This window comes from Crassostrea angulata, chromosome 8, assembly GCF_025612915.1.
Source record: "Crassostrea angulata isolate pt1a10 chromosome 8, ASM2561291v2, whole genome shotgun sequence".
Taxonomy (NCBI): Eukaryota; Metazoa; Mollusca; class Bivalvia; order Ostreida; family Ostreidae; genus Magallana; species Magallana angulata.
In genome coordinates, this window is record NC_069118.1 from 307,098 (window position 1) to 327,285 (window position 20,188).

The 20,188-nt window shown below is 32.2% G+C and overlaps 1 protein-coding gene and 1 pseudogene across 1 annotated transcript; both read right to left on the reverse strand.

The window, feature by feature from the left end:
- Positions 1-272: 272 nt before the first annotated feature.
- On the reverse strand, positions 273-7,074 carry LOC128161770 (uncharacterized). Its single transcript, XM_052825162.1, has 2 exons — positions 5,833-7,074; positions 273-4,664 (listed from the first exon to the last, which is right to left on the reverse strand). Exon 2 carries the CDS (start codon positions 4,641-4,643, stop codon positions 2,979-2,981), a length of 1,665 nt encoding a protein of 554 aa, XP_052681122.1. The 5' UTR covers positions 4,644-4,664; positions 5,833-7,074; the 3' UTR covers positions 273-2,978.
- A 3,207-nt stretch (positions 7,075-10,281) lies between these two features.
- LOC128160003 (uncharacterized) lies at positions 10,282-12,714 on the reverse strand (annotated as a pseudogene).
- Positions 12,715-20,188: the final 7,474 nt, after the last annotated feature.

Sequence of the window (20,188 nt, forward strand, 5' to 3'; positions counted from 1 at the left end):
AAAGTGAGAACAACTTACGAGCTGTCTAGAGATTTCAACACAAGCACATTGTTAACCAATAAATTATGGGGCTTTTTTTCAAACCGACAATAAAGGTTTTCTTTTTTTTTTTTTTTTTAAAAAAAAACAAATCAAAACACCCCCACCAAAAAAAAAGAAACAAATAAAAAAAAACCCCAGAACAAAACATAAAACAAAACAAAACCAAAAAAACACTCCGATACATTTTTTTGTTTCTTTTTTTTTGGGCCGTTCTACAGACTGAAAACAAAACGCAATATCAATTTGTTGTATCAGCATCTATTTGATCTCTATTGCTGTTTGCACACAAAACACATAAAACCTCCTTATATTTTTTGCTTTCATATAGTCTCACTGTAATGACAAAAAAGACAAATATAATATTATTTGCAAACAATGAAGGTTGTTGCTTAGTTTACAATTTAGATTAATTGATTTTGATAATGCAATTCAAAAACTGTGAGATATCATGAAGTGTTTAGTGCCATCAATATGTAAAATCAACGCTGGAGATCAAAAGGAAAAAGTATTACATCAAAGAATGAATTAAATAAGGATTTACAGACCCACCCTTTTGTGACGGATATATAAAGTATATCTTCTAAAATATAATTTCCAAAATTGAAAAGCAGATAGAAGACCTCAATTATAAATTCTCACTTTGTGCGTTGCTATTTTCAGAGAAGCTGATAAAAAAAAACAACCTGTTTTTGTGGGAAATGTGAAAGACGAAAACATACTATTTCTTATCAACGCATATCATATTTCAACAAAAAAACCGAAATACTTTATTTCTTTTTCTCTAACCTATCCATAATTTTTGTTTGAAAACAAAGCTTTTTATGTGAAACAAACATGAACTTTTTAAAGAGACCTACACACAGTGAGCATAAAATTTGCAGTTCCTTTTTATGTCTAGAATGGAATACATGGGTATTTGGAGTGCTTCATATGTTTGAATGTCAAATGGCATATTAAAACGAAGTACAGAGTTCAGAAAATTTGAGTCATATTCTTGTTAACATATGTTTTATTTTGGTATAATTTTCAATCATATGTTGCTTTCTTTTAATGATGATATTACTTATAAATAAATTGAAACAGTTAATTTTTATACCATGCATAAAGTAAATAAAAAGCAAGGCCCGAGCTTTGTTAAAATAGCAACAGGATACAATCTTTGTTTACATGGCGTCTATTATTTTATCATTGGTCAGTCATTTTAAATGAAAAGAAAATTAAAAAGAAATATGATTTCAAATTGTGTTAAGGTCCCTCCATAAGAAATTCAAACTTATTTTAATAATTATTGCTTATTTTTAAATCTATGATTCCGGTTAAAATAATAATATGTATACTTTAACAATTCATTCATACAAACTTGTTCCCGATTGATGTTAACAGTTAGGAAAATATTGTGCGAGGTAAGAAAGTGTTTCAACATGAACAATGTACAACATTCATCAAACAAAGCAAAATATTTGATACCATCCTTTGATTAAGTTACATTTAATTGGAATTCTCATTGGTTTGGTTTTAGATTAAGGTAATGAAAGATATCACCTAATAAATTCACCTAATAAATATCACCTACTAAATTGGTTGTTGATACATTGAACTTATTTAATTCAAAAAGACAAAACTCACACAAATAATCAGTGCAGATAATATAATTGTGAATCATTCAATATGTAACACAAAATCTGTTAAAGATGGTTCTATAAAATGACAAGCTAGACGTAATATTTCAAGTTCATAAGACTATTCATTCGAAGCCTACAATTGTTACATACACAGCACATATAGAATCACAACCATACACCTGTAAGATATTAATAAAAGAGTTAGTAATGCAAACATATTACATGTATATATACAATATGTGAAAGACGTGTTATACTGTGTAATCGGCATGGAGGCATACCATACCAATGATTTTCATATTCTAAAAACAAATACTTTAATTTTTAAATTGTTGTTTTGATTCAAAATTATTTCACAAAAAATAATGGCTCAGGTGTTTCACATCATCTTTCGTATTTGCCTTTTTTTGTTGTTAAGAAATTCACGATTCTTATATAACTTTCAAAAAGACAGACGTTGTAATAATGATATATCAGTTAACCCAAAGGCGAGTGAACGTAATATTGATTTCACTTTGAAAATGAAAGACGTTGTTACAATAATATAATACCGTTCACCCAAAGAGGTTGTGATTTATGAAAACAATAAAATGTTGGGGTTTTTTTTTTGGGGGGGGGCTGGAAATTTATTCATATATATAAAGTTTTGATAATAAATCGGACAAGCCATGCACCAAAAAGTCACATTTCATCGCATCAAATATCAGAGGCCTTAAAAAAGTCCATAAATTCGGTCTTTAAACGTGACCTGTCTTTACATTACATAACATTGTTCTAGATACCGTTTATTAATCCAGATGTTTTCACTTTTAGTACACGTTAGCGTCCTCTTTGTATTTTGTCAATTCATTTCATTGATTTGAAGAGGCTCTCTCACTCATAAATTCAAAAGCTGGATTCTTGTATTGGATTATTTTTCTTTTAACGTCCATAACAGTTTAACCAAATCCATGGATAACTTTCATTTTAAAGTTTACCTCATCTTTTTGAATATTGTTCACTATAAATTTGGTATTGTATTCCTGTTTACCATGACTAGTATCAATCCAAATAGATAGATGGCTAGATCTATTTTATATTGTCCATCAATATCTCTATTTTTGTTTTATGTTGTCAATCAATTACAAATTAAATTTGGGACGTTTATTTCACGCATTGGATTGTGTTTTCTTTTTGCATAGCACGTGCATTCAAGTTTATGTTTCTCTGTCACGTGAAAAACGATTTTCCATCCATTTGAACAAATCCTTACACAAACATCTTGCTTTTTAATTCATATTATTGTCCTCCGATTTCCCTTTAAATCTGCGATACTTATTTCATGTACTGGATTACTTTGACGTTTCCGTTCTCAATTAGTCCAACCCACAGCCTCTCCATGTTGTCAATACTAAGTCCACAGAGAGAGTGAAACCCACACTTGTCTAAGCATTTCAGGAACTGTCCGTTCTGTTCAAGTATGTGGATGCTGACATTGTTGTAATCTGCCACAATGATCTGACCCAGGGAGTCGGTCACTATCTGCCTCGGACTGAACGGCTCTGGTCCCCCTGCTGGTGAGCCTTTATACCGGAAGCAAACTCTTCCCGCCTTATCAATGGTAACCACGCTATTTGCAATGAAATCTGAAACACAGATGTCTTCATTTCTGTTTTCTACCAAAAACAGCATCCACTTATCTTTTCCAAATATCAGGTCTCCTTTATCATCTTTAAAGATTTCCTGCGCAATTTTTCTATTCTTGTAGCGGACAACCTTATTTTGGACTCCACTATTCATGTTGACCAGGATATCCCCCGATTCAGTGGAACACAGTCCTTTTGGTGACCATCCTCGTGGTGCAGTGATCAGAGTCTCCGATACGCCATTTTTGACTATGTTAACCGTTCTATGGTCGGAATCGCTGTATATCAATTCATTGTTCTTGGTTACAGCAGTATCCACTGGAGTTTTTTGGCAAGTGCTGGTGACGCTTTCCCGAACAATTCCGTCAATGTCGACACGTGTAATGGTCTTGCCCTTTCCACTCAACCACGCTTCGTCAGTTCCTATACAGGAAATCCTCCACAATGATTCAACTCCTGTAGGAAAGGTTGAAATCACTTTGGCTCTGTCTAGCAGATCTTTTGTTGACATAGAGGAAAATTTCGCATCTCTCTGACTGGATAACTCTGCCTGTTTTAGAGTAGCTGTGTATTCTCCTAGCTCTATAGTTAATTCCTTACCGGGGTCAATGTTGCTCTTCAGGGATGGTATCGGATGTTGTACGATTGTAGGGATTTCTTTGTACTCAGTCAGCTTGGATTGGTGTTTGGTGACCTCTGAAACCTTGTTCGATTGGTGAATTTCCTTGTTTTGCTGAACTGTTTTGGTCATCTCTTGAATCTGGTTTTCAAGAAGGGACTGATGAGATGTCAGGACAGTCAAGTGGTTCCATCTCATTGACTTGATCATAGAACAGAATTTGTTAAAGATGGCGTCTACCTCTTGTTGCCATGATTTTCTTAGTTTCTCTATGTCTGATTCAAGACTGTTAAATTCTTGTGATAATTTACCAATGTCCTTTTCAGTATTTTCCTTCATCTCCTTGTAGAGTGGAAGAAGATTGGATTCAATATCCCGTGTTTCGTGTTGAATTTCGCTCTTCAAATCACAGACTACGTCTTTCATGAGTCTGATAGTGTGTCCATTATGAGTACTAATGACACAAAACATGCAGGTTGGAATATTACACCGAGAGCAATGGGCCTCGCATCTTTGGCCAGAGTGACTCCCACACTCTTCGTAAACCAGCTGTATTTGTCTGTCCTTGAACTGAACAATATCATGTTTCAGGTGCTGTATACTGTCCATGTGTTTACCAATGCAACCCAAGCATAGACTGACCTGGCAACTGTTGCAGAATTGTCTAGCAGGGGTCTCACAAAGGTCGCAGATGATTACCTCTTGAGCCGAAGTGATGTGAGGATCAGTGGCCATTTTCCTGTTGTAATACGACCCCTGAATAAAGCAACAATCAACCGTCTTATTCTTTTTACAAAAGATTCATTTCACTGAAGGAAAATGAATGTTACGTTAACCCAAAATTTAGATGTACAAATGAGGCATTTAGCTACCGGTGAGTATACTGATTTTGTCCATGAAAATGAGAAATTTGAAATTTTGGTTAACAGAGAGATACGATCAATTATTTGGTAAACGAAAACAAAACACTATCTGGTTTTGTTCTAATTTGATAAATCAGTTTGCTCAATGATGCCTCAAATATTTAAAAAGAATGCATTACAGCGAATTGCTGTGTTGACTTAATCTTATGCTGTAAACGTATTACAATTGTATGTGTATTCTATTTAGCGTATTTGGCATAAAATCAAGTACTTCAGCTTCTTCCGTATCATTTTCAGTTACAACTTGAATTCACATCACTGCCAAATAACATATACATGAACTTTTGATCTATTTGATATCAATTCAAAAACTTCTTTAAAAAAGTAGTAGCCAGCTGATATGGGGATTAATTTGTATATGTGCAAAATTTGAGTAATTCTTGACCTTAATTAAATCATAAAGGACATGTTTGCTCTGTTTCATTTGAATTTTATTTCCCGTTGTTAAAAACAATGCCTACAGTATATTTTTCATTTTCTCCTTTCAACAAGTCAATTATATATCAAAATTGTCCATTTCTCTATATATCAATAACTTAATGGAAAACAAGTAAAATCACTAACATATCTGAGAGAGAGAGAGAGAGAGAGATATGAGAGAGAGAGAGATGAGAGCTTGAGAAGGTTATACGCTATATTGAAAACACAGAAAATATATTGGTTTATTGAGGACAATATTGAACTTGTTTTTATTTTCTGAAAATTTACAATAAACATACAGAATGAAAAACGGTTTGAAAAGCTCCTCTGAAAGACTGAGACCAATGTCATTCATATTGCTGATGTTGCTGAAAATCTCATAATCAGAAAATAACTGATAGATAAAGTGCAGAACAATTTTGAAGGGGGGGGGGGTGTCCTTTTTTATCATAACAAACAAAATAAATAGATAAATGATTGTTCAATGACAGTTCTTCGTGATAACTTGAATATCAACTATCGTAATCATTAACAATTAAATAACAACTGGACTATTGATATGATTTATTAAAATTACTTACCCAGTTTGATCAGTCCAAAGTACTTCTTCCCTATTATTTAAGGTTAGTTGATGTTTCCTTCAGCACAACGAGTCTCGAGTTGAACTATCTTCATTGCGTCACAAGGCGGGAACCCCGTCAAATATTTTATTTGAATAAAAAAAGACAATAATAAACCGTTAACCATCTCAAAAATGAATTCTAAAGCTGTATATTTACATTCTACTGTGTTTTTCCATTAAATTCCGTGATGTTTAAATGCCTCTAAATGCCACACCTATTCACTGCATATGAATTTACAAGTTATTTACATAAGTAGTTCTCAAACAATGATTTCTACGATATCGGTTAAAAAATGTATTTCATAAATGTTGTCAAAACACCATGTTTTATAATTATTCAACAACACAGTTGACTTTATTGTAAAAACCAACATTTCAATAGTTATTTTTCATGGATTATATTTTCATGCTCGTCGATCTCATCTCAACAGTCTCTGTAAAACCAGTTTAAACCGGTTTTACAAATCAGCTGTTCTTGTTGTTACTAATTTACTCCTTCCGTGATCTGCACTTTATATCGATTTATTTAAGTAAACAATTGATTTTTTCTGTAGGGGAATGTAAATATAAGCATTAAATGATTTATTTTTGACGTCGTCGTGTCAATAACTGCCGTCAGATGAGCAGACAAATTATCATAACGCGCTAACGCGCGTTATTCAATTTGTCTGCTCACCTGACGGCACTTATTGACACGACGACGTCAAAAATAAATCATTCAATGCTATAATATGCTATAATTTGCGTCAGTTAAAATAACGTGAAAAATACATGCGTTTGATTGTTTATAAAAGTTACCTTTATGCAGTTAATAATAATGCTCAATTTAATCGCATGACAAAATATCAAATATTAAACAATCATAGCGTCTTTGGCTGAAAGTATGTTAGGCTAATCTTGGTAATGTATTTATTACAGATTTAATACTTATGTTGTATCTGAAGGTATTTAAGGTTGTCCGAATTCCAGAATAATGTTATCCTCTTAAATTATACACGCTATATAATTTGCGTCAATTATGAATGGCAGTGAAAACGTTTGAAACAAAAGTGTGTCTACTTATTAAAGTTACCTTTCTTCTGTAAATTACAATAGTGAATCCATCTCGTTACAAAGATGTAGATTTTAATCGTTTATTTCTGCCAGGACAGTAAAGACTGTTCATGAATATTGAAGACTGAAGAGGAAGATCGACCTCCATGCACATGTCTGCAGGAAATCAGGAGGCTGTTATTGTTTGCCCTATTATATATCCGTTTTGATTTTGAATATACACTATCGAGATGACCCTATTAACAATATAGCTAGCATATGGTATTTCCTTCCTACACCCATCACTAAAAAGGCTTAGTGTTCTGAGAAGTCGAGTATTTTGTTTGGAGGAAGGTGTCGTTTTATCTTAAAATAGAAATTGAAGGAAGACAATTTTAGTAGGAAGTTATCAAATACCTAGAGGAAAAACCCATTCATTACATACTTATCATCTAATGAAGTTAATTTTGAAAAGTGAGAACAACTTAGGAGCTGTCTAGAGATTTCAACACAAGCACATTGTTAACCAATAAATTATGGGGCTTTTTTTCAAACCGACAATAAAGGTTTTCTTTTTAAAAACAAAACAAATCAAAACACCCCCACCAAAAAAAAGAAGAAAAAACAAATATAACAAAACAAAAAAATAACCAAAAAAACCCCCCAAAAAACAAAAGAAAAAACCACTCTGGTATATACATTTTTTCCCTATTTTTTGGGACCGTTCTACAGACTGAAAGCAAAACGCAATATTAATTTGTTGTATCAGAATCTTTTTGATCTCTATTGCTGTTTACACACAAAACACATAAAACCTCCTTATATTTTTTGCTTTCATATAGTCTCACTGTAATGACAAAAAGACAAATATCATAATATTATTTGAAAACAATGAAGGTTGTTGCTTAGTTTACAACTTAGATTACTTCATTTTGATAATGAAATTCAAAAACTGTGAGATATCATGAAGTGTTTAGTGCCATCAATATGTAAAATCTAACGGTGGAGATCAAAAGGAAAAAGCATTACATTAAAGAAATGAATTAAATATGGATTTACGGACCCACATTTTTGTGACGGATATATAAAGTGTATCTTCCAATATATAATTTCCAAAATTAAAAAGCAGATAGAAGCCCTCAATTATTTTCTTTTTGTTAGTTATTTTCAGAGAAGCTGATAAAAATAAAAACCCTGTTTCGTGGGGAATGTGAAAAATGAGAACTTACTTTTTCTTATCAACGCATATCATATTTCAACACAAAAACGAAATCCTTAATTTTTTTTTCTCTAACCTATGCGTAATATATTTAAAAACAAAACATTTTATTTGAAAATAAAATTAACCTTTAAAAGAGACCTAGACACATTAGTTCAAAGTTTTCCGTTCATTTTTATGTTTAGAATGGAATACATGAGTATTTGGAATGCCTCATATGTTTGAATATCAAATGGCAAACTAAAACGGAGTACAGAATTCAGAATTTTTCTTTAATTTGAGTCATGTTTTTGTTTACATATGTTTTATTTTGGTATAATTTTCAATCATATGTTGCTTTCTTTTAATGATAATATTACTAATAAATAGATTGAATCAGTAAATTTTTATGCCATGCATAAAGTAAATAAAAAGCTTGCAAGGCTTAAGCTTTGTAAACATAACAACAATTATAATCTTTGTTTACATGGCGTCTATTATTTTATCGTTGGTCAGTCATTTTAAATGTAAAGAAAATGAAAAAAAAATATGATTTCAAATTGTGTTAAAGGGACTTGGACACGATTTGACTTAAAATTTTCAATTTTTTTTTTTAATTTTTAATGTTTATACTGATAAATATAGAAGTTTTTAATGCTATGTGAAAATTCAAAAGTCAAATATCAAGTTATAAGCAAGATACAGAGTCCATAATTCTTTGTTTTGTAAACAAAGTTCGAATATTGTAATTTTTTACATATGTGTTGTATTGGTGTAAGTTTTAATCAAATGTATCTTTCTTTTGTTGATACTAGTATTTATAAAGATATTGAGTTAGTTTAAATTGTTTTTTACATGTCATTTTGTCTAAGAAATGGTAATTCTTTACATTACATATTTTGTAAACAACTATAGGACTCGAGCTTTGTTTACATAACAACCAATTCCTACCTTTGTATCTTGCTTGTAACTTGACTTTAACATTCAATATTTTGGTCAATCATTTAAAATGCACCAGCAAACCATTTTATATATAAAAAATAAAAATAATTTTTTTGATCTCAAATTGTGTCCAAGTCCCTTTAAGATCCCTCCATAAGAAATTCAAACTTATTTTAATAATTATTGCTTACTTTTAAATCTATGATTCCGGTTAAAATAATATTATGTATACAATTACAATTTTTTTTATACTAACTTGTTCCCGATTGATGTTAACAGTTAGGAAAAATATTGTGCGAGGTAAGAAAGTGTTTTAACATGCACAATGTACAACATTCATCAAACAAAGGAAAGTAATTGATATCTAATCGTTATACAAATTAGACATCATCCTCTGATCAAGTTACATTTCATTAGAATTCTTATTGGTTTGGTTATAGATTAAGATAATGAAACATATCACCTAATAAATTCACCTGATAAATATCACCTACTAAATTGGTTGTTGATACATTGAACTTATTTAATTCAAAAAGACAATACACACACAAATAATCAATGCAGATAATATAATTGTGAATCATTCAATATGTAACACAAAATCTGTTAAAGATGTTTCTATAAAATGACAAGCTAGACGTTATATTTCAAGTTCATAAAACTATTCATTCAAAGCCTACAATTGTTAAATACACAGCACATATAAAATCACAACCATACACTTGAAAGATATTAATAATAGAGTTATTAATGCAAACACAGTACATGTATATATACAATATGTGAAAGACGTGTTATACAGTGTAATTGACATGGAGGCATACAATATCAATGATTTTCATATTCAAAAAACAAATACTTTAATTTTAAATTGTTGTTTTGATTCAAAATTATTTCACAAAAAATAATTGCTCGGGTGTTTCACATCATCTTTCGTATTTGTCTCTTTTTGTTGTTCAAAAATTCACGATTTTTCTTTAACTTTCAGAAAGAAAGACGTTGTAATAATGATATATATATAGATAGATAGATAGATAGATAGATAGATAGATAGATAGATAGATAGATAGATAGATAGATAGATAGATAGATAAGTTAACCAAAGGACGAGTAACCGGTTTTTTTTAACTTAAAAAAAGACGTTGTTACAATAATATAATACCGTTATTCCAAAGAAGTAGTGATTTATGAAAACAATAAAATGTTTTGTTTTTTTTGTTTTTTTTTTGGGGGGGGGGGGGGCTGGAAATTTATTCATATATATAAAGTTTTGATAATAAATCGGACAAGCTATGCACCAAAAAGTCACATTTCATGGCATCAAATATCAGAAGCCTTAACAAAGTCCATAAATTCGGTTTTTGAACGTGATCTGTCTTTACATTACATAACATTGTTCTAGATACCGTTTATTAATCCAGATAGTTTCACGTTTAGTACACTTTAGCGTCCCCTTGATATTGTTCACTATTTTGGTATTGTATTTCTGTTTACGATTACTAGTATTAATCCAAATAATTGAAAGATGTTTTAAAATCCTGGCTAAATCTATCTTATATTGTCCATCAATATCTCTATTTTAATTTTATGTTGTCAATCAATTACAAATTAAATTTGGGACGTTTATTTCACGCATTGGATTGTGTTTTCTTTTTGCATAGCACTTGCATTCAAGTTTATGTTTCTCTGTCACGTAAAAAACGATTTTCCATCCATTTGAACAAATCCTTACACAAACATCTTGCTTTTTAATTCATATTATTGTCCTCCGATTTTCCTTTAAATCTGCGATACTTATTTCATGTACTGAATTACTTTCACGTTTCTGTTGTCAATTAGTCCCACTCACAGCCTCTCCATGCTGTTGATACTAAGTCCACAGAGCGAGTGAAACCCACACTTGTCTAAGCTTTTCAGGAACTGTCCGTTCTGCTCAAGTATGTGGATGCAGACATTGTTGTAATCTGCCACAATGATCTGACCGAGGGAGTCGGGCACTATCTGCCTCGGACTGAATGGCTCTGGTCCCCCTGCTGGTGAGCCAGTATACCGGAAGCGAACTCTTCCCACCTTATCCACGGCGACTACGCTATCTGCATTATAATCTGAAACACAGATGTCTTCATTTCTGTTTTCTACCAAAAACAGCATCCACTTATCTTTTCCAAACATCAGGTCTCCTTTATCATCTTTAAAGATTTCCTGCGCAATTGTTCTATTCTTGTAGCGGACAAAATTCTTTTGGACTCCACTATTCATGTTGACCAGGATATCTCCAGATTCGGTAGAACACAGTCCTTTTGGTGACCATCCTCGTGGTGCAGTGATCAGAGTCTCCGATACCCCATTTTTGACTATGTTAACCGTTCCAATCGCTGTATATCAATTCATCCTTCTTGGTTACAGCGATATCCACTGGAGTTTTTTGGCAAGTGCTGGTGACGGTTTCCCGAACAAATCCATCGACGTCGACACGTGTAATGGTCTTGCCCTTTCCACTCAACCACGCTTCATCTGTGTCTAAACAGGAAATCCTCCACAATGATTCAACTCCTGTAGGAAAAGTAGAAATTACTTTGGCTTTGTCCAGCAGATCCCTTGTTGTCATAGAGGAAAATTTGGGATCTCTCTGACTGGATAACTCTGCCTGTTTTAGAGTAGCTGTGTATTCTCCTAACTCTATAGTTAATTCCTTTCCAGGGTCAGTGTTGCTTTTCAGGGATGGTATCGGTTGTTGTACGATTGTAGGGATTTCTTTGTACTCAGTCAGCTTGGATTGGTGTTTGGTGACCTCTGAAACCTTGTTCGATTGGTGAATTTCCTTGTTTTGCTGAACTGTTTTGGTCATCTCTTGAATCTGGTTTTCAATAAGGGACTGATGAGATGTTAGGACAGTCAAGTGGTTCCATCTCATTGACTTGATCCAAGAACAGAATTTGTTAAAGATGGCGTCTACCTCTTGTTGCCATGATTTTCTTAGTTTTTCTATGTCTGATTCAAGACTGTTAAATTCTTGTGTTAATTTACTAATGTCCTTTTCAGTATTTTCCTTCATCTCCTCGTAGACTGGAAGAAGATTGGATTCAATATCCCGTGTTTCGTGTTGAATTTCGCTCTTCAAATCACAGACTACGTCTTTCATGAGTCTGATAGCAATGGGCCTCGCATCTTTGGCCAGAGTGACTCCCACACTCCTGGTAAACCAGCTGTACTTTTCTGTCCTTGAACTGAACAATCTTGTGTTTCAGGGTCTGTATACTGTCCATGTGTTTACCAATGCAACCTAAGCATAGACTGACTTGGCAACTGTTGCAGAATTGTCTAGCGGGGGTCTCACAAAGGTCGCAGATGATGACCTCTTGAGCCGAAGTGATGTGAGGATCAGTGGCCATTTTCCACTTGTAATACGACCCCTGAATAAGGCAACAATCAAACTTCTTATTCTTTTTACAAAAGATTCATTTCACGGGAGGAAAATGAATGTTACGTTTACCCAAACTTTAGATGTACAAATGAGGCAAATACCGGTGAGTTTACTGATTTTTATCCATGTAAATGAAAACTTGAAATTTTAGTTAACAGAGATATACGATTAATTAATTGGTAAACAAAAACGAAACACTATCTGCTTCTCTAATTTGATAAATACATTTGCTCAATTGTGTCTCAATCATTTCAAAATGTTTTACAGCGAACTGTCGTGAGAACTAAATCTAATGCTGTAAGCGTATTACAATTGTCTGTGTATTCTATTTAGCGTATTTTGCGCAAAATGGCATCCGCTAAATCAAGTATATCGCCAAATGTGAAATATATAAGAAGAAATATAGATACAATAAGAAATGTGCAACACAAAATTGACGCTAACTTGTTGTAAAAGCATATTCCGCCAAATATCAGACACGTTTAAATATAAAACGTTTGCAGTTACTGTGAACGTTTTATATTTGGCGTGTACTTTATTGGACAGAAATTAGTTTTTGAACAAGTTGGCGTGGATTTGAATCAGCGTTTTCCTGAATGTGACTATTCTTATACATTTATGCATGGCATTTAGCGATGTACTTGATTTAGCTGAAGTATCGTTCCACCAAAGGCGCTAAATAGAATACCCAGCCAAATGTAGTACGTTTACAGTATTCAAATATACAAAATGCAGAATTTCAAAAACTTGAATTTTTTTTCTTTAAAAAAGTAGTTGCCAGCTGATAAGGGGATCAATTTGTACATGTGCAAAATTTGAGGAATTCTTGACATTAATTTAATCATAAAGGAAAAAACCATATGTTTGCTCTGTTTCATTTGAATTTTATTTCCATACGCTATATTGAAATATAAAAAATTATCAGTTTATTGACGACAACATTGAATTTGTTTTTATTTTCTGAAAATTAACAATAAACATAAAGAATGCAATAACGGTTTGAAAAACTCTGTTGAAAGACTGAGGACAATATCATTTATCATAATTTTAATCGATGAAAATAACCGCGCAGCACTGTTAAGGTTTACTTTGTTGTTGCGTCGACCAGAAAGTACGGTATATATCTATGACATCATCATAAAGAACAAGTCGTCAAAAATACTAATAAATAAAGTAATTTCCGATTGTTATGGGTACGAAAACATTAAACTACATTGAAAAGTACCTATGCGTGCAACTTTGTAGTCAAATAAGTCCAACAACGATAAATATAAAAAACAACTGACTCATCGCAGTGCACTTTTCGTTGTGACGTCATACTGTATATTTTGACACATATTTTGTGTAGAGAGAAGGGGGATCAAAAAAAATTTTAATATGAAAGTATGCATTTTATGAATGAAACAATTATGATACCATTAAATTCTATCCATTATGCTTGTTTTAATTGGACATTTGATTATTTTTCAGAGCGTGTATTATTTCTTTTCTAGAGTTTTTAATGTACAAGTTCGACGTGTTTGACATCGGGAAGCCTATCTTAATCCGCTTTTTACAAGGGCATACACTTAACAGATCATAACGATCTTTTGGCTATAAATTTAGGGAATGTTTAATTTATTAAAAAGTGCTCCTGCTTCGACGAAATCCATGGAATAAATTATTAAATACATAATAAATTAAGCGAACGTCATAAAAATTCCAACCGGACCTCATTTCTTTGATATTTATTCTAATATAAGATGAATTCTATACAAAGCAGAAGCACTTTTCAGAATCTACCAGGAAATTAGAATTTAATTATTATTTAAATTTTTAATTCAAATAAGGGTATGCCCTTGCATTATTGAAATTTGTTTATGACCTCCATTCGGGACAATTATCAACACATGTCACGTGACTGTTAATTTAGGGGACCGCACTAAGTGCAATACAAAGTAGAATTTAGTATATTGTTTCATTTAATATCACATGTATATCATGATAGAATAACTTTTCATGAATATTTTGTAATAATAGATGCATAGGTTTAAATCCGTTGATATTTTCATAGTAAGCCTTAACAGTGCTGCGTGATAGATAAAGTGGATAACAATTTTGAAGGGGTGTGCTTTTTGTTACATAACAAACAAAATATAAAGATAAAAGATTGTTAGATGACAGTTCCTCGTGATAACTTGAATATCAACTATCGTAATCATTAACATTAAATATCAACTTGACTACAAATGTGATTTATTAAAATTACTTACCCAGAATGATCAGTCAAAATTCCTTCTTCCCTGTCTTTTTTAGGTTTGTTGATGGTTCCTTCAGCACAATGAGTGTCGAGTTGAACTATATTCATTGCGTCACAAGGCGGGAAAACCGTCAAATATTTAATTTGAATTTTTTTTAAAATGGCAATAATAAACCGTTTACCATCTCAAAATGAATTCTAAAGCTGTATACGCTATATTTACGTCAGTTTATATAATAAGAAAAATACATGTGTTTGATTGCTTATAAAAGTTACCTTTATGCGGTTAATTATAATGCTCAATTTAATCGCAAAGCATAAAATCAAATATTAAAGAATTAAAGCGTGTATGGCTTGAAGTATATTTGGCTATTCTTGGTAATATATTTATTACAGATTTAATACTTGTGTTGTATCTGAAGGTATTTAAGGTTGTCCGAATTTCAGAATAATGTTATCCTCTTAAATTATACACACTTTATAATTTGCGTCAATTATGAATGGCAGTGAAAATTTTTGAAAACGAAAGGGTTTGTCTACTTATTAAAGTTACCTTTCTTCTGTAAATTACAATAGTGAATTCCTTCTCGTTACAAAGATATAGATTTTAATCGTCTATTTTCTGCCAGGACAGTAAAGACTTTTCATGAATATTGAAGACTGAAGAGGAAAACCGACCTTATTGCGCATGTCTGCAGGAAATCAGGAGGCTGTTATTGTTTGCCCTATTATATATCCGTTTTGATTTTGAATATACACTATCGGGATGACCCTATTAACAATATAGCTAGCATATGGTATTTCCTTCCTACACCCATTACTAAAACGGCTTAGTGTTCTGAGAAGTCGAGTAATTTGTTTGGAGGAAGGTGTCGTTTTATCTTAAAATAGAAATTAAAGGAAGACAACTTTAGTAGAAAGTTATCAAGTACTTAGAGGAAAAACCCATTCATTACATACTTATCATCTAATGAAGTAAATTTTGAAAACTTAGGAGCTGTCTAGAGATTTCAACACAACCAATAAATTCTGGGGGGGGGGGGGGTTCAAACCGAGAAAAAAAGTTTTAAAAACAAAACAAATAAAAACACCCCCACGAAAAAAAACCCCACTCCGATATATACTTTTTTTTCCCTATTTTTTGGAACCGTTCCACAGACTGAAAGCAAAACGCGATATCAATTTGTTGTATCAGCATCTACTAGATCTCTATTGCTGTTTACACACAAAACACATAAAACCCTTTATATTTTTTGCTTTCATATAGTCTCACTGTAATGACAAAAAGACAAATATAATATTATTTGCAAACAATGAAGGTTGTTGCTTAGTTTACAATTTAGATTAATTGATTTTGATAATGAAATTCAAAATCTGTGAGATATCATGAAGTGTTTAGTGCCATCAATATGTAAAATCAAACGCTGGAGATCAAAAGGAACAAGTATTACATTAAAGAATGAATTAAATATGGATTTACAGACCCACCTTTTTGTGACGGATATATAAAGTATATCTTCCAAAATATAATTTCCAAAATTGAAAGGCAGATAGAAGACCTCAATTATAAATTCTCACTACGTGTGTTGTTATTTTCAGAGAAGCTGATAAAAAAAACCTGTTTTTGTGGGAAATGTGAAAGACGAGAACTTACTTTTTCTTATCAACGCATATCATATTTCAACAAAAAAACGAAATCCTTTATTTCTTTTTCTCTAACCTATTCATAATTTTTTTTGAAAACAAAGCTTTTTATATGAAACAAACATGAACTTTTTAAAGAGACCTAGACACAGTGAGCATAAATTTTGCAGTTCCTTTTTATGTCTAGAATGGAATACATGGGTATTTGGAATGCTTCATATGTTTGAATGTCAAATGGCATATTAAAACGAAGTACAGAGTTCAGAAAATTTGAGTCATATTCTTGTTTACATATGTTTTATTTTGGTATAATTTTCAATCATATGTTGCTTTCTTTTAAAGATAATATTACTTATAAATAAATTAAAACAGTAAGTTTTTATACCATGCATAAAGAAAATAAAAAGCAAGGCTCGAGCTTAATGGAGTCATAATACAAACCATCTGGACAATGCACAATAATACATGTAGATCCTGTATAAATAAAATCCATTTTTCCCTGGATATTCTTATGTTTATGATCATTAGTCCCTTTTCTAACAGGATGAATTTATAGTCATATCATATATTGAGTATTGCAGTTCTCAAAAAGATCCTTAACAATAGTTATATATATAAACGTACATCAAACTCTGAACCTTCTCGTGAGGCCAAAGAATTGTCCTGGGGCCAAAGTCTTAACAATTATGAAGAATCATCTGGCTGATTAGTTTCTGAGAAGATTTTTAAAGATTTACCCTATATATTCCTTTGATAAACTTTGACACCCCATTGTGGATCCACCCTACCCCTGGGGATCATGATTTTCACAACTTTGAATCTACACTACCTGAGGATGCTTCCACACAAGTGTCAGCTTTCCTGGCCGATTAGTTTCTGAGAAGAAATTTTTTAAAGATTTACTTTATGTATTCATATGTTAAACTTCGATCCCCCATTGTGGCCCCATCCTACCCCCGGGGGCATGATTTTCACAACTTTGGATCTACACTAGTTTCAGCTTTCCTGGCTGATTAGTTTCTGAGAAGAAGATTTTTAAAGATTTACTCTATATATTCATTTGTTAAACTTTTACCCCCCATTGTGGCCCAACCCTCAGGTGAGCTAAAAAGGTTAAGTTTACAATACAATAAGTTGTTAAAGTTGGTTTCTGGAAGAAGAGACTTTGAAAATTTTCTTAATAAATATTGACAAATTTTTTACTTTTTTAATCTTTAGTTTTTAAAGAGACAGTACGGCGCATCTTATAAAAAAACTGACTTGAAAAATTTTTCCGATCGGGTTCGGTATTTTTGTACTACTCATGAATGTATAAACTTTCAGAAAATTACAAAGTTCTCCATGCAATAAATCTAATTATTTCATTAAAATTAATAATTACGTATAACCTATCACATAAATACATCGCAACGTGTTCGGGGTTCCGCCTTCTAAACTATTACGCATGCGTATTTACTGTAAACAAAACACATGCAGGGCTCGCGAAGAATCTCCAGGACAGGTTTGTTGATAAAAATATGTCTTTTCTACATTTCATAGGTAATAACTGTTCAAAGTTTTTAAAATAACCACAATTATCATTTTGTAAGCATGTATTTTTCGTGTTTATCATAGGATTTGCTACAACCTAAATTTATTTTTATAAATGAGGCCCCTTGAGGGGTTATTTGACATATATATGACTATTCATTTTAAAATGAACCTGAATTGGTAAACCATTTATAAATTATCGAGTAAGAAAGGATGTGTTTCATTTAGAGAATCGCCTTAACCTCGTTTTCCATGAAGACCGAAGTGGGACAAAGATCTTGTAGTTTTCAGCACGTGTCAATTACTGTCAATCAAAGTCCACGTGGTACAAATAAACGATATAAGATAATTCCGGTTTGTACGACCCTTGAATTTCCGGAAGCTCATAATTACGTTAATTAAGTATGTGAAAGGGATTTTCATGTATTTCAACTATTACAATAAACGTTATTTCTTATTTCCCAACTATACAATAGATAAATCTGAAGTTATTCACACATGTGTTTTCAGCTGTACTGTCTCTTTAAGATCTGTGTACAAACATAGAATTGTGAGCAAATCTCTCTATCTTGCTTATGATTCGAAGCTTAACACTCAAATATGGTTAGTAAATAAAAATTGTAAACAATTAAACACAAGAATCATGCACTACATGACTGTATAACAAATAAAGAACACTATTTATTTTATCGAAATGAATCATATATATACATGTATATGCCTACATATTTCCGTCAGCGATATCAAACTCTATTTAAACTGAATTAACTCGAGAAAATGCCGAGCATCTCAACAAAACATATTGCAGTAATCCACCATTACGCAAAAGATAATGCCGAATTACCGATAGAATGAATTGTATTTCAGTACCCCTACATCAGATTTTGCTTAATTTGCGCAGGTAAACAGTTAATTGTTTGATTTACCGAAGTCTCTGTTTGATTTGATACGTAAAAATCACGAAATACAGACGATAGTTTCCAGGTTACAAAGCATAAATAATGAAAACGAAACGAAAATCAGAACAAGCTAATACCAACGTCATGTGTGAAAACTGTCAACGCATTGAAATATTTAGCCTCAATTTACTTCTTTCGATTTACCAAAATCGGCACCAATATATTTTGCATGTTTCAAAATGTCCCTTCATACGCGAACTGTTGCACAACAAGCAAATTCATCATAGTCAGATCGACCCTTTTTCGTGTCATGGCTGCTTTAAACAAAGAACCTCGTTTCAGAAGTCTGGAATACGAGTTTTGGTAAATGGGTATGCAAACTCGGGCCGTGGCAAAATAAAAGCCGGGGCAGATCGGCAATCGTCAATTCCAAATGCGCATTATTTTGCAGCAATATTCACAGCTAATACAAATATACAAGTCCATCAAATATCCTGAAATTTTAATGAGATTGGCAGATTAATAACTGCAAATCTTTTGTTTTGCCCAGGCCAAGTCTTGCCTACCCATTTCACCGGATGCCGAACCCGAGGCTAATAAACTGATCGAAACACGCCTTTCCTATATTATTATTTTTGTAATAACTCAGATTTGAAACAGAATTACCCCTTAATTTTTGCAATTTATATTTTCCTTCCCATAAGGATAATTTATTCTAAACTACGTTGAATTTGCCTCGGTGGTTCTTTAGAAGAAGATTTTTAAAAATGCACCACCTTTTTTCTACAGTTTCAAGGTTTTCTCGGCTTTGAATACAGATCGGACTTTTATTTCTGCAATTTATATTCGCCCTCCCATAAGGATGCTTTGTGTTAAATTTTGTTGAAATTGGATAAGCGGTTTTAGAGAAGAAGTTCAAAATGTAAAAAGTTTACAGACGGACAGACGGACGGACGGACGGACGGACGGACAGACGGTCGACGGACAAAATGGGATCAGAATAGCTCACTTGAGCTTTCAGGTCAGGTGAGCTAAAAATATGATTTCAAATTGTGTAAATGTCCCTCTATAAGAAATTCAAACTTATTTTAATAATTATTGCCTATTTCTAAATCTATGAATCCGGTTAAAATAATATGTATACTTTAACAATTCATTCATACGTACTTGTTCCAGATTGATGTTAACAATTAGGAAAATATTGTGCGAGGTAAGAAAGTGTTTTAACATGCACAAAGTACAACATTCATCAAACAAAGCAAAAAATTTGATACCATCCTTTGATCAAGTTACATTTAATTGGAATTCTCATTGGTTCGGTTTTAGATTAACATAATGAAATATATCACCTAATAAATGCACCTTATGAATATCACCTAATAAATTGGTTGTTGATAGACTGAATTT

Bases quoted from the DNA above. Each gene is read 5' to 3' on its own strand.
- LOC128161770 (XM_052825162.1), bottom strand. From the start codon at position 4,643: ATGGCCACTGATCCTCACATCACTTCGGCTCAAGAGGTAATCATCTGC.